General features: G+C 39.9%; 1 protein-coding gene across 1 annotated transcript in view; it reads left to right on the forward strand.

Annotated features, from left to right (window-relative positions):
- Nucleotides 1–324: 324 nt before the first annotated feature.
- The window catches only part of LOC150083144 (intraflagellar transport protein 38-like), a 239,424-nt gene continuing 215,466 nt past the window's right edge, over nt 325–24,282 (forward strand). The window contains exon 1 of the mRNA XM_090377844.1: nt 325–434. Within this exon, the coding sequence (XP_090233970.1) occupies nt 413–434 (22 nt within the window). The 5' untranslated portion in view covers nt 325–412. The remainder of the gene's footprint in view (nt 435–24,282) is intronic.

Raw genomic sequence — 24,282 nt, forward strand, 5'->3', positions numbered from 1 at the left:
ATTCCATTTGTTTTCCACGGTAAGAATTTTTGACTTAGTCCGCCTCTGCACAGTACACAGCATTCGCGGAGAGGTGTTCGAGTTCTTCTGCTTATTAATTTCTGACTTTCTTTCAAAAAAATCAATAATTAAATATAAAACAAAAATATTGATGGTCATGATTTTGCCGCTTATTATAATATTATTATTGTATGCTCCATTGAATAGTAACATATCATGCTACTCTGTGGTATGCTCCATATTGTACAACAGGTGGCGGTACCTGCCCTTCAATCAATTGTACGCTGATTGACATTTATTGTTATATTATTTTTTTAAAATTATGTTTGTGTGTACATAGCCAGCATTTCTGTAAAACGAAGTTAATTTATTAGTTATTTACGTGAAACAAATCATTCACTGTTAAATAACAATGTCATACCGAGACTTACGAAGTAAGTTAGCAAGCCCATTGCAGTCCACTTTATTTTACTATTCATTTTGTTTATCGGTGTGTACTTAGCCGAGTTACACGTGATCATGTGGTTTCGGTGTTGTAGTTGTAGGGGATTAATCTTTACAAGCTGGTATCCTTCATGGAAGCGTGACGTCACTGCATATGCATAGTCCGCTATGGTTAGTTGAGTTTTAGAAGCATCGGTAACTAAGGCTATAATTGTAAATTGTGTGTTCTGTGGAAGATTTTCTGTTTGCTGGACGAACAACCCGAGTTTCCGGGAGTAAAAACCATGCTACCGTCGCCTGAGACCGACTAACTGAACCAACGTGCTTCATTTAGTCCGTCAAAAAGGCCGCAAAAATTCCATACATCGTCGAAGGACGGACTCATGTCTTTTCTACCCGGTGTGGAGAGGACGGCGACTCTACCAACTGTGCAAGCCACGAGGGCTGGTATCGGGTATCAATGTAAATATGTGAAAATTGTGGAATGTAATAGTATTTGCCATATAGTGCGAGGAAGCCACAGGCTTTGCTGCACTGGCAAAAAAAAAAGAAAAATAAATAAATAAAATAAAAAATAATAATAAATAAAATAAAAAATAATAATAAATAAAATTATATGCTTCCCTCCTCACACTGAATTTATTCAAACTGTCAGCCCCAACTTTACCCTAGGGGCTCACATCTGGTGAGTATGAGCTTGGCACACCCAGGGTCCTGAGCTGGATATCATCGTTCTTCTCTTTCTTGGTGATACCCGTTTATTTCTCCCTCTCTCTCTCTGGGTAGTTCAGAATTTTTTTTGGTTGGTGAAGCATAGGTTTCAGGCTTCCTTGCACCATATATAATAATATATTACTTATTATATTACTATTAATAATAATAATAATATAATAAGTTGCCCATGTTCATCAATCAATAACTTGCTGGCTAAAAGACTAAAAGAAAACTTCCTGCAATCTAATCTAAACCCCTGTAATTTGAATTTATGACCCTTAGTACTGAAATTGTTTAGAATAGTGAGAATTCCAACTTGTTTCATTTTACTAATCTCTCTCAGAGCCTCATAAGCATGAACAGGTCCCCTCTGAGTTGTTTGGTTGCTAAACTCTGTAGCACTCATAAACGGAGTCTTTCCTCATGTGGTTGTCCTTCTGCCGATCACGCCAATGTAGTTAGCATTAGCATTAGTAGAGGCATATGAAGAAAGCAAGCTTATGCAGCATCAGCCTAAAAAAAAAAAAAACGCTCTCATTTCACCCCTCCATTCGTTCCAAATACCTGAGCTCAGCCTTATAAGCTATCAACTTCCACAACAAAGGATGGAAGTCTGTTCCACCATCCAACTACCTGCTGGCTAAAGGCAAACTTCCGCACATCTATCCTACAACCGTCTTTCCTCAATTTAAATTTATGCCCTCTCACATGATTATTCTGGGCAAGAGGAAGAATCCCATAAGCATTCAGCATGCTCAAACCATTCAAGGCTTTATACACCTCAATCAGATCACCTCGCAGGTGCCTAGTCTCCAGACACTGTAATTTGCAAAACTTAAGCCTTTCTTCGTAAGAGCAACCCTTTGTTCCATTCACTAATCTTGTTGTCCTTCTCTGTACTCCTTCCAGCAGCTCTACGTCCTTCTTAAAATGAGGCCTCCAGACCTGTATACAGTACTCAAGGTGTGGCCTGACCATTTCCTTATACAAGGGAATAATCACCTCCTTATCCCTGCTAGAAAAATTCCTGTATATCATTGACAAGACACTATGAGCTACTCATGCATACCATCTGCATAGCTCAGAAAACTCCATATCTGCCTGCACAATTACCTCCAGGTCCTTTTCGTTCTCTACCACTGTCAGTGTAGTACCACAGAGTTGATACGTTACTCTGGGGTTACTGCTTCCCATGTCCAGTACTTTACATTTGTCAATGTTAAACTTCATTTGCCCCCTCTCAGTCCATCTGCTCAACTTTACTAGATCCTGTTGCAGCAGCGTACTGTCATTATTGTCCTTAACAACCCTCCCAACTTTCGTATCATCTGTAAACTTGGAAGCTTGATATACCATCATCAATATCATTTATAAATACAGAAAATTTATAAATCATTTATAAATACAGAAAACAACACTGAACCTTGAGGGTCTCCACTAATAACAGTTCACAATGAGGAGTGTCCATTGATTACCACTCTCTGTCTTCTCCCACTCAACCATCCCTTTATCCATAGCAGCAATTTGTCTCCAATGCCACACTGCTCCAATTTGTTCAGTAGTCTTCCCTGTGCAACAGTATCAAAAGCCTTTCTAAGATCCAAATATATGATATCAAAGTTATTCCCTACATCCAGTTCCTTTGTGACCACATCATAGATTCAATCAAATTGGTCAAGCAAGACTTTCCCTTAACAAAACCATGCTGTGTCCGAGCTATAACTGAAGTCTTGTCTAGATGATCCTGCAGTGCTTCTTTAACCAGTGCCTCCATTAATTTTCCCGGAAGAGAAGTTAAACTAACAGGTCTATAATTACTTGTGTCACCCTTTGATCCTCATTTGTGAATTGGGGTCACATTTGCACAACTCCAGTCCATGGGTACTTCCCCTGAGTCCAAAGGAGCTCTCATAATTATGGCTAAGGGTTTGCTTACTTCGTTTGCTGCCTCCTTTAATATAACTGGATAGATCCCATCCACCCCGGGTGCCTTTTTTTTGTTTATCTTAAACAATTTCTCCTCCACTTTCCTCTTAGTTATTACAAAATCATGTAGCTCACTGCCAGAGTTTAACTCACCTCTGGCATTCTCCTCCCTGAATAACTCCTTATGTGTGAATGTAGATGCAAAATACTCATTTAGTTTGTTAGCCACCTGAGCAGGATCATCAACAGTTGAACCATCAGTATCCAGTGGACCAATCTAATTCATCCCTTTCCTTCTAGAGTTTACGAAAGCCAAAACCCTTCCCTTTACCCCTGATGGTAGTTACCTCTTTGAGTAAATCCCACTTCAGCACACTGTGTTCACTGCCACCTAGTGGTTCCTTTATCTGCAGATTCTTAATGCATGAATGCTAATAATCAGATCAAGAGTATTACTCCCTTTTGTTGCCTCCCGAACATGCTGATATAGAAAACAATCATCCAATGAATCCACAAAAGCCTTGCTAGTGTGTGAGTGACCAACCCACAAATTCCAATCAATATCTGGGAAATTTAAATCCCCCATTATAAGACTCTCTGATTTACTGGCCCACTCTATTTCCCTGTACAGTTTCTTATTATACTCCTCAGAGTCATTAGGCCTATAACACACTCCTACTCTCAATTTTGATCTCCCAATGCTTATGTCACACCAAACTGACTCGACACTGCATTGTCCAGCGATGTCAACTGGCTCTACCTCCTTGGATTTTGTGTTTCTAAACTAATAGCGTAACCGCTCCTCTCTTCCTATCCTGTCTATCCTTCCTATATACATTGTACTGCCCAAATTCCAGTTCTGCATTCCTTATATCTGTGTGACACCACGTCTCTGATATTCCAACAATATCTGCCTTTGATGTTTTGAGCAATACCTCAAATTCATCAAATTTATTTACCAAACTCCTAGCATTGGTGTATATGCATTGGTGTACATGCATACTCCTAGCTTTGGAGTTGCCCACTTTTGGACTCCTTCAAGAAACTCAAATGTCTTTTTGCAGATGAGGTCTCCATACGTGAACACAGTATCACAAATGTGGTCTTACAGTTGCCTTATAGAGTGGGATTATGATCTCCCTATCTCTACAGGATAACATTCGATAAATCATTGATAGTAATATACAATGGATCACTTTAATATTCAGTCAGTCTTGAGTTTTATAGAGTTAATATTTTAATTATAAATTTAACATCCTAATTTAATATTTCAAAGAAAAACAGGATATTACTGTGTTTGAATGGTAAATATTTATTCCTAATACAACATAACAAAAAAAACAACCCTTAGCTTCTTACTTAATTCATACGAGATGATAATCCTTTATATAAAAAGATGTCATGCTGTCAAAATCAAGAGAATCATATTTATCTTCAATCAAAGTAGAAAACAATACTCTGTAGGACACCCCTTTTTGGTTTATGATTCCACCAAGTGCTTTGAATGTTAGAATTTTATTTTTTTTTTTTTCCTATAGTCAGTCGGTACTCCTCTACTCTAGCTGCAGCCTAATTTTTGGTAATTAGATCATATAACTTATCTTAAATAACATATCAGAAAATCAAGTTTTTAATTTCAGAAAATCAAGAACCACATGCTATTAGGTTCAACTTGGGTTGTTAGGGTAGTGTTTTCAGTACTGTGTCTTAGAGCACCAGTTCATGAACAAGATAAGCTTCTTGCATCGGTGTATTATCCTGCTTGAAATTGAATATCTGTAACATTTCCAATTTTTGTACTGAAAACTTGTACTTCTGTGCAAGTATTATTGTAGCATGTTTCTATATTGCTTTTTGTTCATGCAATATATAAACACAAAACCTAATAAAGCTACAACCCCAAATAAATAAAGCTGCAACCCTTTAGCTCATCATTTGGCTTCCGCTACACATTCATTCTCCCAACTGAACCAAAAACATTATACTTAGTTTCATAAAGTTTTTGTTCTTATCACTGGTTCTGTTCCTTCCCAATGTGAATTGTATCAAATAAGATCCTCTTTTTTTCACTACTGATATCATTTATATATTGATTTTTATCCTAGCCACTCTACTATTGTACTATTGCATACATTTTACAATTAAAGTAGTTCTGATTTGCATGTACAGTTTTATTCAGCAACCTTTTTTGTTTACATTGTACATTATAAATAAATGTTTACATTTGTAACGAGATAACGTTTTGTTTCCCCTTTACATCTTACAGTTAGGGATTAAAACTGGAAAACTTCATGCTGACTGACTGTATATATAGTATCCTGAATGACATGTATAATAAAGAATTTTCTTCTCCAAAAAAATTCAGAATTAGTATTAATATTAATAGTAGCAAATGATGCAAGAAAGCTAGCTCATACATCAGCCAAAAAAAAAAAAAAATTTTGCCTATCGATGCCCTCCAGTTTTTTGGGAGTGAGTAATCACTCATTGTTATTAATATATTATTGAAGAAGTAGGTTATAGTTTCAATTTTCATGTAAAATTATGCAGACTAAGTTTATCTTGTGACTAAGTGTATCATTTTCACGGTATTAGATTGACAAAGTAAGTAAGAGACTTGTAACACTATATAAAAAAAACTACTTCAATGGTGAAGCTTTATGTTCATTGCTATTTATTTAAAATGTATGCCATTTCCCACACCACAGTTTTAAAATAAAGATAAATAAATTATGTAATGTACGATGGTTGAGTGGGAGAAGACAAAGAGTGGTAATCAATGGACACTGCTCATCGTGGACTAATGTTATTAGTGGAATCTCTCAGGGCTCAGTGTTGGGTCCATTGTTGTTTTTTGTTTTTTATAAATGATATTGATGATGTTATATCAAGCTTAATGTTCAAGTTTGCAGACAATACGAAGGTTGGCAGAGTTGTTAAGGACACTAATGACAGTACACTGTTGCAACAGGATCTAGAAAAGTTGAGCAGATGGGCTGAGAGGTGGCAAATGAAGTTTAACATTGACAAATATAAAGTACTACATATGGGAAGCAGTAACCCCAGTGACGTATCAACTCTGTGGTACTACACTGACAGTGGTAGAGAACAAAAAGGACCTGGGGGTAATTGTGCAGGCAGATATGATGTTTTCTGAGCAGTGCAGACGGTCTGCAAGAGTAGCTCATGGTGTGTTGTTAATGATATACAGGAATTTTTTTAGCAGGGATAAGGAGGTGGTAGTAGTAGTAGTAGTGGCATGTGATGCAAGAAAGAAAGTGTATGAACTTATGCAGCATCAGCCAAAAAAAAAAAAAAAACACACCATTCCCTCCAAATGCCTGTCCAGTTCCTCCTTAAATTTATTCAACCTATCAACTTCCACAATGACAGATGGAAGTTTGTTCCAGCAATTAACCACCCGCTTAAGGCAAAAAGGTAAATTTCCGCACATCTATTCTACATCTGTCCTTTCTTAATTTGAATTTATGCCTCCTTAGGTTCGTAATCTGAACAAGTGGAAGGATCCCATCAGAATTCAGCGTGCTCAATCCATTCAAGACCTTGTACACCTCAGTCAGATCACCACGCAGGTGCCTAGTCTCCAGCCACTGCAGTTTGCAGGACTCAAGCCTCTCTTGGTAAGAAGATCCATTCATTCCCATCACCAATCTTGTTGCCCTTCTCTGTACACACTCAAGAAAATCTACATCCTTCCTAAAATAAGGCCTCCAGACCTGTATGCAGCACTCAAGGCGTGGCTTGACCATTACCTTATACTGAGGGACAATCACCTCCTTTTCCCTGCTAGCAAATTTTCCTATATATCATTGACAAAACCCCATGACCTGCCCTGGCAGCCTGTCTGCATTGCTCAGAAAACTTCATATCTGACTGCACAATTACTCCCATGTCTTTTTCATTTTCTACCACCTTAAGTGTAGTACCACACAGTTGGTACTTTTCTCTAGGGTTACTTCTACCCATATGCAGTACTTTGCATTTGTCAAGGTTAAACTTCAATTACCACTTCTTAGCCCATCTGCCCAAATTATCTATTTCTGTTGCGGTAGCACACTGCCATTACTGTGATTAACAACATTGCCAACCTTTGTATCATCTGCAAACTTCGACACTAAGCCTGATATACCATCATCAATATCATTGATAAATATACAAAACAACAGTGGACCCAAAACCGAACCCTGTGGAACTCCACTAATAACATTAGTCCATGAAGAGCAGCACCCATTAATTACCACCCTCTGTCTTCTCCCACTCAACCATCCTTTTATCGATTGTAGCAGCTTACCCTTAATACCATTCTGCTCCAAATTGTACAATAGTCTTCCATGCACAACAGTGTCAAAAGCTTTCCTGAAACCCAAATATATGATATCAAAATTATTTTTTGCATCTAGTTCCTTTGTAACCACGTCATAATGTCCTATCAAATTTGTCAGGCAAGACTTTCCCTTAACAAACCCATGCTGTGTCTGAATTATTGCTGCAGTCTTGTCTAGATAATCCTGCAATGCATGTTTAACCAGTGACTCCATTATTTTACCTGGAACAGAAGTTAAACTAACTGGTCTGTAATTACTCGTGTCACCCTTCGATCCCCGTTTGTGAATTGGGGATACATTTGCACATCTCCAGTCCGTGGGGACCTCCCCTGAGTCCAAGGATGCTCTCATAATTATGGCTAACGATTTGCTTAGTTGCTTTGCTCCCTCCTTTAATATAACTGGATAGATCCCATCCACCCCAGGTGCTTTTCTTATGTTTTACTTCAACAATTTCTCCTTCACTTTGCTCTCAGTAGGCCTCCGTAGCTGATTGGTCAGGAGTGGGAGTGCAGTAGTACACGCTCCTTGAGCAGACAGTGGTTCAAGCCCCTGACTGCTGAATACGGTCGATCTGCCAACCCGCACTGGACCAGCATGGCAGATTATTGTCCATTTCCCTCAGCATGAATCGTTGAGGAGGCTTTCATCCTGCAGTGAGTTGATAATGGTTGCACTTTACCTTTTATTACAAAATCATTAAGCACCCTGCTACAATTTGATAACCTTCTGCCATTTTAAAACCTTAATAACTCCTCGTGAGTGAATGTAGATGCAAAATACTCATTCAGTTTGTTTGCTATCTGAGTAGGATCATCAACAGTCAAACAATCGATATCAAGTGGACCAATCAGATTCATCTCCTTCCTTTTAGAGTTTATATAAGTAAAGAAATCCTTGCTGTTTTTCTTAGCATCCTTTGCCAAAGATTTCTCGTAATCTGCCTTCGCCTGCCTAACCTCCTTTGTGAGCTGATTACTGACTAGCTTATATCTGCCATAGGCTTCTGAGTCGCTTGATAATTTATATGCATCCCATGCATTTTTCTTCTTTGTCACGAGTCTCATTAGTTCATTTCATAACCATTTAGGCATTTTCATAACCTTGAACAATATTTCTTAATAGTAATAAAACTTTTAGTAACTTCCATGATTAGTTCCTTGAATGCTTCCCACTTAGAATTTACTGTTGTTAACATTGTCAGTTGATCCTACTGTACAGAATTTAAAAACTGTCTGAGACCACTGTATTCACCTTTACGGAAGCAAAAACTCTTTTCTTTACCCCTGATAGTAATTATATCTTTAAGTAAATCCCACATCAGTACACTGTGATCACTGCCACCTAGTGGTTCCTTTATCTGCAAATTCTTAATACACAAATGATCACTGCTGATAACCAGATCAAGAGTATTACCCTCTCTGGTTGCCTCTTGAACATGCTGCTGCAGAAAACAATCATCCAATAAATCGACAAGTCTTACTAGTGTGTGAGTGACCAACCTACAAGTTCCAGTCATTATCTGGGAAGTTAAAATTCCCCATTATAAGACATTCTGATTTACTAGCCCACTCTATTTCTCTGTACAATTGTTCATTGTACTCATTCGAGTCATTAGGCCTATAACACACTCCTACTCTTTGTTTTTGTTTTCGCAGTGCTTATGTCAACAGGGTACTGTTCATCTCTTATCAACTGGATGCACTTCTTTTGATTTTATGTTTTTCTTAATTAATAGCATGACACCTCCTCACTTCCTATCCTGTCTATCCTTTCTGTACACATTGTACTTTCCCAAATTCCAATTCTGCATTCCTAATATCAGTGTGACACCATGTCTCTGATATCCCAACAATATCCGCCTTTGATGTCTTGACCAACACTTTAAATTCATCAAATTTATTTACTATACTTCTAACATTGGTATACATGCAAGCATACATGCACCTATTCCTATTCACCCTGACACATCCCATATACCCACCTGTTTCACGATGACTGCCATCAGTCCCTGAAACCCCCAGCACCCCTTGCTCCAGGTCGCTACTTATTCTAATAGAAGTTTTGGAAGAATCACCTTCACTTCTGCCTACAGCTACTTTTAACCTTTTAGTCTGTGAATCGCCCCCCAAGCTAGCAGTTTTCCGACCCACCTAACACTGCCTCGATAGCATCAGCAAATATTCTTGCACCCTTTCTATTTAAGTGTATCCCATCCCTGTAGAAGCAGTCTCTCCTGTTAACAAGCACAGACCATGCTGAAAAAAGTTCTACCCCTTGAGCCTTGCACATTCCCTCCAGGGTCGAATTGATTGACAGGGCTCTCATCATGTACTCCCTCCTTTCGTGTCTGGGCAGAATTGCAGACACTTTCAAATTTAACCCTGACTCACGACTTTTTTGCAACATTGACCTGTACTTGTTAAGTAAATCTGCAGATCTCCTACTCTTAATGTCACTGGTGCCAACGTGTACAACAATATCACCTTTTGTGCCCTTAAAAGATGATATATGCTTTACAACGACTTTTGTCCCTGCCAGACATACCCTGGTCCTGTTCCATCTATCCTTTTTACACAATATATTCCATTCTTTCCCGTCTCCCTGACAATAGAGTCACCAGCAATAACTAGTTCCTTTGGGACCAGCGCATTCTGCCTTGGAGATTGCTGCTGTGTTGCCTGATGCCCAGGCGTGAGCTCTGGCGTTGAGTTGGGCAGCTGAGAGCTTGATGAGCCACTCATATTAATTTCTTCGAGGGCATCTACCCTACACCTAAAGCTCTCATAGACACCCAGTAGAACGCTGAGTTGATGCCTAATTTCTAGACACTCTTTGCACCTGGCGCGCACACACACACACACACACACACAAAGACATCCTCCTTGGCTAGATTATGTTCTGTTCCAGAGAGTTCAGCAAACATTTCACAAGTTGCACATTTTTTTAGGCTGTGATGCGTTGGAGAATCGCTCCCCTCAGTTCTCCCCAGAGGCACAGCACTCCTCCCACTTTGTGCCCGTTGCTTTGCTGCTCTAGTCTGGGGCATGATATTTTAAATTAATAAGATCAATAAATTTAATTAATTAATTGCCAATACTACGCTATCTAATAGAATCCTAAATGCAGTGATGCGTATTACGCTATATAATTATACATTAGAGCTACCTAGTTACCACAATTAAAAATTTCAATTCCCTACTACTCTATACAAAAACAATGGCTGCAAGATTCGAACGAAATAACGGTTTTACGTATATTAAATAGTAATCTGTTCATAGACTTAGAGAAAGCATATGACAATGTGCCAAGAAATCTTCTGTGGAAGGCTACGGAAAAAATGTCAATAAGCCAGCCATTGATTGTGTATAAAAATTGGTTCAAACATATCAAGAAAATTTAAGATTTCCAAAGGACTACTTCAAGGATGTTGTTTGTCACCTACTTTGTTTAAGCTATACCTAGAAGTTGTTCCAAGACAATGGTCACAGAAGTGCAGTGCAGTGGGTGTTCCCTTGGTCAAAATAAGTACCTTTACAATCTACTGTTTGCAGACGACCAAGTGGTGGTAGCACAGGACAATGATAATGTAAATTACATGGGCAGAAAGTTACTAGAAGAATATAAAACGTGGACTGACAGTTAATTTTAATGAGATAGAGTACATGAATCGAAGTGAGGATGTTCTGGATTTAGATGGAATACAGGTGAAACTGTACAGCAATTTAAATACCTGGGTGCAGTTATTCAAGCTGACGGATCATCTGCGCAGGAAATTGAGGGAAGGTTGAAAGGTCATAGGTATGCTCAATTTTTTGCTTTGGAATAAAAATATTAACAAACCTAAACATCAAATATATAATGCAATACTACAGAGTGTTTTATTATATGGATATAAGCTTTGGACCTTAACTGAAAGACAAAAAAAACTAAACTACTGGCTGTTGAGATGGATTTTTAGTGAAGATCGGCAAGGAAGTCTAGAACTGAAAAGGTTAGAAATGACTTGATATGGAACAGAATGAACATCCAAAAAACGATCATTGATAAAATGGAGGAGAAAACATTGCAGTGGTTTGGCCATGCGAAGAGAATGGAGGATGGCAAATGAAGAAGTTGTTGTTGTTGTTATTTGGTTTTAGGAGCATTAGCAACTAAGGCCATATTGCTTCGGTGCGGTGGTCATTCCCTGACCTTTCCGCATGCTCCATATTTGGTGGTGACGGGCTCGAACCCTGGTCTAATAAAGAAGCGTGTGCTACGCACTGCTGCTCCTTCCCACCTGGCTACGGAGGCGCCTAAGTGAAGAGGAGCTATAGAGAAGGAAAGAGAGAGGAAGACCAAGAAGGACGTGGACAGAGGGTGGTGTGAGAGCAGCTATGAATAGAAGGGAACTAGTGGATAGAGATTGGGAAGATAGAAGAAAATGGAAAAAAAAGAATAAAGGAATGACTTTTTGATGTTAGGTTGAGGAGAACCATTGTAATAACAGAATAAATCCTAAGAAGAAGAGAGACATATTGTATTACATTTCAGGTATGTTCAAATATCAAATTATGTACCTCAGGGAGTGAAAAGCTTCTGTATTGTGTGCAAGACGTGTTTATCAAATTCTTACATTCTCAATGATGGGGTGAACATCAAGTGAGGTGAGATTTATGTAGCAGTTTTTTTGGAGGAGGAGAACTGGGGCATAGAGAATATGGGTTAACCCAGAGTCCAAAAACTTTTATGCCTTGCAACCAACCCCCTTATAAAATATTTTATAAATTTCTTATCTATCTCACAAATCAAATGCAAGTAAACAATATTTGACATAAAATGTAGAATATATATACCTTTAAATTAATATATATTTAAATATGTTTAATCTCAAAAGATTAGAATAAAATTGATGAAAAGAATGAAATAAAATTTAAATTAAACAGATTGATCCTCCCCCCCCCCCAAAAAAAAAAGAAAGCTACTTCTTCCAGGGGGAGGGGATGTATCCCACACTTTGGGTACCTCTGGATCAAAAGCTATTGACATAGTTTTTGATACAGAGGCCCAGGACAATATCCTACAGTCCTGAAATTTTGAAAAGATTAGATGCTGTTCCAGGTTTATCATGCAGTTTCTGTAGGAGAAAAATGGGAAGTGTCTGAAATCAGAATTCAACCTAACACCTAAATATAGACCCATAATATAGTAGCAACCCCCAAGACAGAATGTTCAGGTCTCACAGGAGCTAGTTGTTGTCGGTGATTTTTGTCAGGAAAATGGGAAATATTTTCCATTTTCCTGACATACTCTGGTCCTATTCCACCTATCTTTTTTTGCAAAAAGGATAGGCGGAATAGAACCAGGTATATCTGCCAGGAACCTTCTCTTCTCAACTTTTGCCCAGGAGGCAAAAGTTGATGGCATTGTAGAGAATATATCACCTTTTAAGGACACAAAAGGTGATATTGGTATACATTGGCACTAATGACATTAAGAGTTCGAAATCTGTAGATTTACTTAACAAATACAGGTCAATGTTGAAAAAAGTCTCGAGTTTGGGTTACATTTGAATGAGTCTGCACTTCTGCCCAGAAACGATAGGACGGAGTATATGACGAGAGCCTTGTCAATCAATATGACCCTGGAGAGATTGTACACGGCTCATTGGGTAGAATTATTCTCAGTGTGGTCTGTGCTTGTTAACAGGAGAGATTGTTTCTACAGGGATGGTATACACTTAAATAGAAAGAGGTGCAAGAATATTTTCTGATGCATCGACGCAGTGTTAGGTGGGTCGGAAAACTGCTAACTTGGGGGGGGAATTCACAGACTAATAGATTAACGATAGCCACAGGCAGACGTGAAAGTGAGTCTTGCACTGCTTCTATTGGCATGAGAGCAGTCTAGAAAGCAAGGTTATAAGGGATTTTAAGGACTTCTGGGGGTCATCATGGAACAAGTAAATGCATGGGCTGTGTTCAGTTAACTAAGAGTAAGAACAGGTACATGTATACTTGTGTGTACACCAATGCCAGGAGCATAGTAAATAAATTTTATGAATTTGAAGTGCTGGTCAAGACATCAAATGCAGACATTTCTGGGATATCAAAGATGTGGCATCATACAGATATAAGGAATGCAGAATTTTAATATGGGAGTACACAATGTGTACAGTAAGCACAGCCAGGATATGAAGGGAGGAGGGTTTATGCTGTTCATTAAGAAACACATAAAATCTAAGGCAGTGCATCTAGTTGACATGGTTGTTGTTGTGTTTGTTTGTTATTTGGTTTTTTGGGAGCATTAGCAACTAAGGCCATATTGCTCCGGGGATTTGCGGTGGTCATTTCCTGACCTTTCCACATCCTCCTTAATTGGTGGTCATGGGCTCGAACCCCATGTAGGATTGTGTTATAGACCTAATGACTTAATGAGTACAAAGAACAACTGTACAGAGAAATAAAGAGTGAGCCAGTAAATCAGAATGTCTTATAATGGGGGATTTTAATTTTTGACTGGAACTTGTAGGTTGGTTGCTTGCACACTGGCAGGACTTTTGTGGATTTATTGGATGACTGTTCTCTACAGCAGCATGTTTGAGAACACAAAGAGGGAGTAATACTATTGTTCTGATTATCAGCAGTGATAAATCATGCATTAAGAATTTGCAGATAAAGGAACCACTAGGTGGAAAAAGGAAAACAGCAAAAACTTCTTTACTTATGTAAACTCTAGAAGGAAAGGTATGAATCAGATTGGTCCACTTGATATCGATGATGGTCTGACTGTTGATGATCCTGCTCAGGTAGCTGACAAACTAAATGAATATTTTGCAGCTACAGTCACACATTGAGGAATTCTATAGGGAAGTGGAGACCAGACGTTTATAAAACTCTACCAGGGAGCTAAATGATTTTGTAATAATAGAGAGGAAAGATAGTGGAGAAGAAATTGAAGTTAAACATAAGAAAGGCACCTGAGGGGGTGGGATCTACCCAATTATATTAAGGGAGGTAGCAAAGGAAGTAAGCACACTGTTAGCTATAATTATGAGATCATCCTTGGATTCTGGGGAGGTCTCCATGGACTGGAAAAGTGCGAATGTTTCCCTATTTCACAATGGGGATCACAGGGTGACACGAGTAATTACAAACCTGTGTTCTGGGAAAAATAATGGATCACTGGTTAAAGAAGCATTGCAGGATCATCTAGACAAGACCGCAGTTATAGTTCAGACACAGCATGGGTTTGTTAAGGGAAAATCTGATGTGACATATTTGGATACTACGATATGATCACAAAGGAATTGGATGCAAAAAATAATTTTGATGTCATATATTTGGATTTCAGGAAAGCTTTTGATACTGTTGCACACGGAAGGCTAATGTACAGTAGGCAAGTAGCTGCTATAGTTAAAGGCAGTGCTGTAGTTATAAAATTAGCAGAAGGTATACTCTGTGAATGTTACATATGCAGAGAGTATAATTTGCTTATTAATCGAATTTCAGAGAGTATACGGTATCCATGTATATATGTATAAATCCAGAAGGTATACGTTATTCACCTAAAATAATCCATTGGATATATGGCATATAGCTTCCATTGCAGCACTGGGTAAAGAGATGGTTGAGTGGGAGAAGACAGAGAGTGGTAATCAATGAACACTGCCTTTTGTGACATAATGTTATTAGTGGAGTCCCCCACAGTTCAGTGTTGGGCCCACTGTTGTTTTCTATATTTATCAGTGATATCAATGAAGGTATATCAGGCTGAATGTACAAGTTTGCAGATGATACAAAGGTTGGCATGGTTATATTAATGACAGTATGCTACTGTAGTAGTAGTGGCACGTGATGCAAGAAAGCAAGTGTATGAGCTTATGCAGCATTAGCCAAAAAAAAAAAAAACACACCATTTCCTCCAAATGCCTGTCCAGTTCCTCCTTAAATTTATTCAACTTATCAACTTCCACAACGACAGATGGAAGTTTGTTTCAGCAATTAACCACCCGCTGGCTAAAGGCAAATTTCCGCACATATATTCTACATCTGTCCTTTCTTAATTTGAATTTATGCCCTCCTAGGTTCGCAATCTGAACAAGTGGAAGGATCCCATCAGAATTCAGCGTGCTCAACCCATTCAAGGCCTTGTACACCTCAGCCAGATCACCACGCAGGTGCCTGGTCTCCAGCCACTGCAGCTTGCGGAACTTAAGCCTCTCTTGGTAAGGGGATCCATTCATTCCCCTCACCAATCTTGTTGCCCTTCTCTGTACACGCTCAAGCAAATCTACATCCTTCCTAAAATGAGGCCTCCAGACCTGTATGCAGTACTCAAGGTGTGGCCTGACCATTGCCTTATACAGAGGGACAATCACCTCCTTTTCCCTGCTAGCAAAATTCGTATATATCATTGACAATACCCCAGGGCAGGTATCATTGACCTGCCCTGGCAGCCTGCCTGCATTGCTCAGAAAACTTCATATCTGACTGCACAATTACTCCCAGGTATTTTTCATTTTCTACCACCTTAAGTGTAGTACCACACAGTTGGTACGTTTCTCTGGGGTTACTTCTACCCATATGCAGTACTTCGCATTTGTCAAGGTTAAACTTCAGTTACCACTTCTTAGCCCATCTGCCCAAATTTTCTAGATCCTGTTGCAGTAGCACACTGCCATTACTGTCATTAACAACCCTGCCAACCTTTGTATCACTGCAAACTTCGACACAGCCTGATATGATTCGCTTCTACTTCTGACACACTCTCTCTCTCTCTCTCTTACAATGTAACATGGGATTTTTTTTTTTATATAGAATCTAGGAAAGTTAGGCAGATGGGCTGAGAAGCGGCAACTGAAGTTTAATATTGACAAATGCAAAGTACTGCATATAGGTATAGCAGTAACCCAAGGGAAAATGTACCAACTGTGTGATATTACACTTAGGGTAGTGGAGAATGAAAAAGACCTGTGGGCAATTGTGCAGTTAGATATGAAATTCTCTGAACAGTGCAGGCAGGCTATCAGGACAGCTCATGGGTCTTTTTATTGATATACAGGAATTTTGCTAGCAGTATAAGGAGGTGATTATCCCTTTGTATTAGGCAATGGTCAGGCCACAACTTCAGTACTGCATACAGGTCTGGAGGCCTCATTTTAGGAAGGATGTAGGGCTGCTGGAATGTACAGAGAAGGGTAGCAAGATTGGTGAGGGGAACAAAGGATGCTCTTACCAAGGGTGCTCTTCTTGATTTCTCTACGGAAAATTACAGGAATCTCCATTAATTAATAATTATACGAATGGGAAACTGTGGGAATACATGACTAATTATATGCATATGTTGAGTGGCATCTCTCTCTCTCTCTCTCTCTCTCTTGCATTGAAATAGTAACTGAAATTCAGATAGTGCACCAGAATTACTAACTGTGCTTGCTTTATTTGGCAGCTCATTGGCCATATTGACAGTGCACTTTCCTCCAATCATTAATGTGCTCAAGTTTCATAGCATTGAAGCATCGATCGAAATCCAACTGTTGACACAAAATTTTTTACATGCAGCAGTGCTCATCTTATTGACATGCTTGCAGTTTAACTGGTGGACAACACAGGGTTTTCAATGTGCATTTTGTTCACCAACAGGTCTAAAGGGGATTTTATTTTCAAAAATTAATTAAAAGTATGTTTTTGATATAAAAAATAAATTTTTTACAACTATAGTCAAAAATAAAGATTAAAATAAAGGTGGCATTAAAAATTTCAATTACTGTATTTCTTACAGATTTTAAAATTGCAGTCATACAGAATCACTTAAACCCTACTCATTTCCAGAATTAATATTAGTTTGTGTGCCTGAAAACATCTTGGTAATGACTGCTTTTGCAAGAATTCACATACCTTTGAATATATTATGCATTTTTTGCAAATATATTACTTCCAAATTTATTGCAAAATATATTGAACTGCAAGAGGCCCCTAACACAAGTGTAAGGCTTCAGCATTTTTCAAATAAATTTAACTTAATCAAATGTTTCTTCAAGTTTGCAGATAACACAAAGGTTGGCAGGGTTATTAACGACAGTAAAGACAGAGAGTGATAATCAATGGATACTGCTCTTCATGGACTAATGTTATTAGTGGAGTCCCTAGGGTTCAGTGTTGGGTCCATTGTTTTCCGTATTTATAAATGATATTGATGATGGTATATCAGGCTTAATGTCCAAGTTTGCAGACGATACGAAGGTTGGCAGGGTTGTTAATGACACTAATGACAGTACGCTGCTGCAACAGGATATAGAAAAGTTGAGCAGATGGGCTGAGAGGTGGCAAATGAAGTTTAACATTGACAAATGTAAAGTACTACATATGGGAAGCAGTAACCCTAGAGTAATGTATCAACTCTGTGGTAGAGAATGAAAAGGACCTGGAGGGTAATTGTGCAGGCAGATATGAAGTTTTTTGAGCAGTGCAGATGGTCTGCAAGAGTAGCTCATGGTGTATTGTCAATGATATACAGGAATTTTTCTAGTAGCGATAAGGAGGTGATTATCCTATTATGAAAGGCAGTGGTCAGGCCACACCTTGAATACTGTATACATGTCTGGAGGCCTCATTTTAAGAAGGATGTCGAGCTGTTGGAACGAGTACAGATGAGGGCAGAAAGATTAGTGAATAGAACAAAGGGTTGCTCTTACGAAGAAAGGCTTAAGTTTTGCAGATTACAGTGTTTGGAGACTAGGCACCTGCAAGGCGATCTGATTGAGGTGTATAAAGCCTTGAATGGTTTGAGCATGCTCAATGCTGATGGGATTCTTCCTCTTGCTCAGAATAATCACAGGGCATAAATTCAATGAGGAAAAACAGTTGTAGGATAGAAGTGCGGAAGTTTGCCTTAAGCCAGTGTGTAGTTGATTGGTGGAACAGACTTCCATCTTTTGTTGTGGAAGTTGATAGCTTAAATAAATTTAAGGCTGAGTTGGACAGGTATTTGGAATGAACAGAGAGGTGAAATTGGAGCAGTTTTTTTTTTTTTTGGCTGATGCTGTATAAGCTTGCTTTCTTGCACCATATGCCTCTACTAATGCTACTCCAACTGGATCTAGATAAGTTGGACAAATGGGCTGAGAAGTAACAACTGAAGTTTAACATTGACAAATGCAAAGTACTGCATATGGGTAGCAATAACCGAAGAGAAACGTACCAACTGTATGGTACTACACTCAGGGAAGTGGAAACTGAAAAAGACATGGGATAATTATGCAGTCAAATATGAAGTTTTTTTTTTTTTTTTTTATGAAAACCCCAAACACGAAAGGTATCAAAACCCATAGTACTTAGTACCGTGCATGGGTTGAAGGAGAAGTATGGAGGGAGGGGGATGCCGGAAACTTTGCTGTAGAGCCTAAACATGGGTTTCACCACTTCAAGCCTCCAATAAGCAAAGTAGTTGTATTTCACCGGCTGATGAAAGTCATCTACCACTTTGCTGAGCAGTGCAGACGGGTTGCCAGGGTAGGTCATGGAGTCGTGTCAGTGATATATAGGAATTTTCCTAGCAGGACAGGGAGGTGATTATTCCATTATACAAGGCAATGGTCAGGCCACACCTACAGTGTGTACAAGTCTGGAGGCCTCATTTTAGGAAGGATGTAGAGTTGCTAGAATGAGTACAAAGAAGGGCAACAAGATTGGTGAGGGGAACAAAGGGATGCTTTTACCAAGAAAGGCTTAAGTTCTGCAAATTGCGGCGCCTGCAGAGTAGGCACCTGCACGGTAATCTGATTGAGGTGTATAAGGTCTTGAATGGGTTGAGTAAGCCGAATGCTGATGAGATTCTTTCTCTTTCTCAGATTAAGGACCTGAGGGGGGGACAGATTCATATTGAAGAAAGACAGTTGTAGAATAGATGTGTGGAAATTTGCCTTTAGCCAGCAGGTAGTTGATTGGTGGAACAAACTTCCATCTTTTATTGTGGAAGTTGATAGCCTAAATAAATTTAATCTGAGCTGGACAGACATTTGGAACGAATGGAGGGGTAAAATGGGAGGGTTTTTTTTTTTTTTTTTTGGCTGAGCTTGCTTTCTTGCATCATATGCCTCTACTAATGCCAATGTAACATGAAGTTTAAAACTTCCAACCATTCCTGCTCCGCTTGAGTGAAATTTGTGGGAAAATAAAAATGAGGGTAGGGGTATTTTATAGACCTAATAACTGTAAAGAGTTTTGATGAATGATTCAGGCAGATAAAGTGGGTAGTAAACCAGAATGTCTTATCATTGGGGGGTGATTTTAAGGTTCCAGATATTGATCGGAACCTGTGTGTTGGTCACTCATAACTCTCACCTGTGTCAAAACCAGATGGTTCTGTTGTCACTGCAGCCAAGGATAAAGCTGATCTGCTAGCATCCCATTTTTCTTCCAACTCATGTATTAATGATCTTGGTAAAACACCTCCCACCATTCCCAACATGCTCCATTCAGTGGCTCCTGTGGTCTTCCGTCAAAAGGATGTCAGAAGGATTTTGACTAATCTTGATGCTAAGAAAGCTCCAGGTCCTGATGGTATTTCTCCACTTGTTCTCAAAACCTGTGCTCCTGAACTTACTCCTGTTTTTGCTGCCTTTTTTCACTTTCTTATTCCAAAGGTGTTTTTCCTTCTGCTTTTAAATTTGCTCATATCAAACTAGTTCCTAGAAAGGGTGACAAATTCCTCCCATCCAATTATCGTCCCATTGCAATTACAGCTACTCTTTCTAAAGTAATGGAAAAATCAATTAACTGCCAACTCTTAAACTACCTAGAAACCTTCCGTCTCATCAACGATCGCCAGTATGGATTCCGTCAGTGTTGATCCACTGGTGATATTCTGGCTTATGTCATCCATTTATGGACAAATTCAATGGAAAGGTTTGGTGAAACACAAGCAGTTGCTCTTGACATCTCAAAGGATTTTGATCATATTTGGCATAAAGGTCTTCTTCTAGGTGCCTCTGTAGCCAGGTGGGCAGGAGCAGCAGTGTGTAGCACGCGCTTCTTGATTAGACCGGGGTTCAAGCCCGTGATCACCAAATATGGAGGATGCGGAAAGGTCGGGGAATGACCACTACATATCCCCGGAGCAATATGGCCTTAGTTGCTAATGCTCCTAAAAACCAAATAACAAACAACAATAAAAGTCTTCTAAACAAGCTTCCATCTTATGGTTTGTGTACTGTTTTTTGTAATTAGTTATCCAGTTTTCTCTGTGATCGCTCACTGAGGGTGATGGTAGATGGCCCTTTCTCTTCTAACTTTTCCACTAATGCTGGTGTCTCCCAAGGTTCAGTTCTTTCCCCCACTCTTTTTCTCTCGTATATTAATGACCTTCTTCCATTGACTGGAAATCCTATCCATAGTTTTGCCAATGATAGCACATTGCATTCCACTTTCCATTTTGAGAAACCTTGCCCTGCTCAATCAGCTTCAACTTCTCGAATATTCCCTACCAATTCCTTAAATTCCGATTTCCAGGTAATTCTCCAAAGACAACTTAGTTGATTTCAATCCTTCTAAAACTCCGTCTTGTCTTATATCTCGCAAAAAGGATTCTTCTGCTGCTATGCTTATCTGCGGTGATACCCCGATTTCTAGGCAAAATGATATATCCCCTTTTGGGGATTACCCTGACTTCTAATGTCTCTTGGCACAAGCACATTACAAATATTGCTTCCTCTGCATCTAAAAAACTTGGTTTTCTGTTTTGCTCTCGGCCTTAATTTGCTTTCAAACAACTGTTCACTCTGTACAAATCACAAATCCATCCTACCATGGAATATTGTTCCCACATCTGGGGCATAGTGTGCATAGTATTAGGGTCAGGCGCCACCTGTGGTTTCCCACATCTGTGCCATATGTTCGCTGTGAAGGAATACAGTACTACTGTAAATGCCAGAAAAGTGTTGTGTGTTGTATATGACATATTGCGTTAGGTTCTGTTGTGTGTCCTGGCATTTGGCCGCAGGGCCCCTAGTGGGACTCCACGTTGCCCGCACACACCACTAGGAGGTAGCCAGTCTGCCCATTATTCTCTGGCTTGTCTCCGCCAGGGTCGCCAGAGCTTCCTGGACGGAGACAAAAAAAAAAAAAAAAAAAAAAAAAGGTAGAGTCGGGGAAGTACAGAGTGTACGCAAGAAAGGAGGGTATAGCTAGAAATATGGAGGATGTAGGTGAAGGTATTCTCCAGGTTATCAATGGAGCAATAAGCGCCATCAGTTGAAAGGGGAACCCGGGAAGGACGATAAATAAGACAGCAAGAGAGCCGTGTGCAAGTTGCCACTGAGGAATGAGGTGGTCCATACGCCAGTTGATCCTATCCAGGTTAAGATCAGTTGGCCAGTTAGGTTAGGATCAGATGTTTGGGTTGTTCCTAATTTGTGTTGGCAATAAGGTGCTCCGTCTTGTGAAGAGGGCTTGTGCAAACTTGGTAAACTCATAGTAGTAGTTTTCTTCTGTGATGAATAAGTGTTCATTTCCTTGAGGGTTATCTTGTATACGAGTAAACAGGATGCTGCGGAGGTCCTCATAGTGTTGGCAGGTATATACTAGATGGTTCCAGTCTTCTATTTCACCACATGCACAGTAGGGGTTGTCAATGATTCCCATGGATGTTAATTTATGGTTTATTGATCCGTGTCCAGTGATGAGGTAGGTGGTATGAAGACCAGGAGAAAACCAAGTTGGAGATTTAGGAAATACGGCATTCACATAAGGTATAAATTTCTTGGTGATTGGGCCCTTGTCGGTAGCAGTCCATCTGTCCTGCCAGGTCTGAAGTAGTAGGATGGCAATTTTTTTCTTTTCCTGCCTGATTTCATTCAGGTTATTGATGGAGTGTCCAAGGATAGTTGCTGGTATACCCCTGGATAGACAGTAGTGGAGGCCCCTTCGAATAACCTCCAGATCAAGCGGAAGGACGCCCGCAAGAACCTGAAGGGCTGGGTTGCTAACTGTGCAGCATGCCCTTGTAATAGTAAGAAGGATGGTGCGCTGGATGGTTCCCAGTTTACGTTTGTTGTTGTAAAGAGTTGCCCTGCGAAACCAGACCCCTGATCCATACGTTATGAAGGGAAGGAAGATTGATTTGTACAGAATCTTAAGGGTGCGTTGGTTCAATCCCCAATCGCGACGACTCACCCGTGCGATGAGAGCAGTGTAGTTTCTCACTTTCGCGTGGAGGTGTGCAAGATGCGGAGAGAAAGTGAGCTTAGGGTCAAGTATTATTCCCAGTAGTTTTAACGTAGAAACTAGCTTGACGGTTTGGCCTTGAAGTTTGATAGTGGGGTTTCTAGTAGGCTGCAGTGATCCCTTCAGGAGAATGGATTGTGTCTTTTGGGGTGAGAGTCTTAGTTTGTGTAGGGCTGCCCAGTTCTGAAGGATTTGAAGTGCCTGGTTTCCTCTGGCTTCCAGAGAAGCTCTGCTGTCAGCCTCAATCGAAATGGTCACATCATCAGCAAAGGCTTGTATACCTACAGGACCTAGGTCCAGTCCAAGGAGCTCATCCAGGACAATGTTCCACAAAAAAGGACCAAGGACTGAACCCTGGGGGCAACCTCTGTAGATTGACCTGGTAATTCTTCGGTACGTTGAGGAGATTGTAATTTTCCTATTTGATAAGTAGTTTTCGATGCATTTGTATAAATTTAATGGTATATTTGCTTGCCTAAGTCTGCGAAGGATACTTGCCCACCAGAGCCTGTCAAATGCTCCTGCGAAATCTATTGCTATTAGTAGGTAGTATTTGGAGGTAGAAGTTGAGACTGCAGAGATGATCCTTTGCAGTGCGTCTTCTGTGCAACGCCCCGGTCGAAATCCAAACTGGAAGTTGGACTGGAGCCCAGCTTTGGTGTAATGGTCTTGGAGCCGTACTAGGAGTAGTCGTTCAAACAGTTTACTGACCATGGATAAAAGGGCAATGGGTCGGTATGACTCTGGTTGTTGGAGTGGTTTAGACGGATTTTTTATGATCAGTTTTACATTGGCGTTTTTCCATTCTTCTGGGAAAGATCCATGGGACAAGCACTTATTGAAGAGGTCGAGTAGAAACTGGATGTTAATTTGGGCGGTCTTTTTAAGGACTTCGGGTTCAATGAGATCTGGTCCGGGACATTTCCTCTCTTTCATTTTGGTAAGAGCCTGCTGCAGTTCATCTGTGGTAAATTGGTCTTCTACAGCATTGTTGAAGTAGATGTTGTTTGCCTGGCATATTTCTTGCTGTTGTACTGTCAGAGGATCAGTATCTGTACCAAAAGCGTGTCCAGAATATTGGCCATAGACTGCTCCCACGATGTAGTCATAGTGCCGTTTGGTGTGAGAGTGGATTGGATAACTTCGCCCCTCGGGAGCTTGTTGGTGGTGATGCGGTACACCACCCCCCAGGGTTCAGTATTGCCAGTCGTTTTGACGAGTCGTTCCCAAGATGATCTTTTACACTGCCTTATAAGGGAGGTGTAGTCGTTTCTGACTCTTCGATATTCTTCACGGAGGGTGTTGACCTCATTTGGGGGCCAAGAGGTACGAGCTCTCTGAAAGGCTTTTCTTTTGGAGTGTACAATTCGGCGAAGGTGCTCCAGCTCTGGGGACCACCATGGGACGGCATTAGGCATTGGTCTTTTCTTTCTAATTGATTGATTGCAGGCCTGGATGATGATTTCTGTTGTGAGCTTTTGATGTTGGTTGGGGTCCAGTGCTGGAAGATCAGAAGAGTTGTGGTTCTGGATCATGGTCTGCAGCGTGGAGCAAAAGATTTCCCAATTGGCCTTGTTAATGGCATAGCGACTAATATTGTAGTGAGGTGGTGGAGTTGGATCAATGGATCTTGTAAGTTGAAATGT

Source organism: Mastigoproctus giganteus, chromosome 7, assembly GCF_048544385.1.
Source record: "Mastigoproctus giganteus isolate SK-2022 chromosome 7, ASM4854438v1, whole genome shotgun sequence".
NCBI lineage: Eukaryota > Metazoa > Arthropoda > Arachnida > Uropygi > Thelyphonidae > Mastigoproctus > Mastigoproctus giganteus.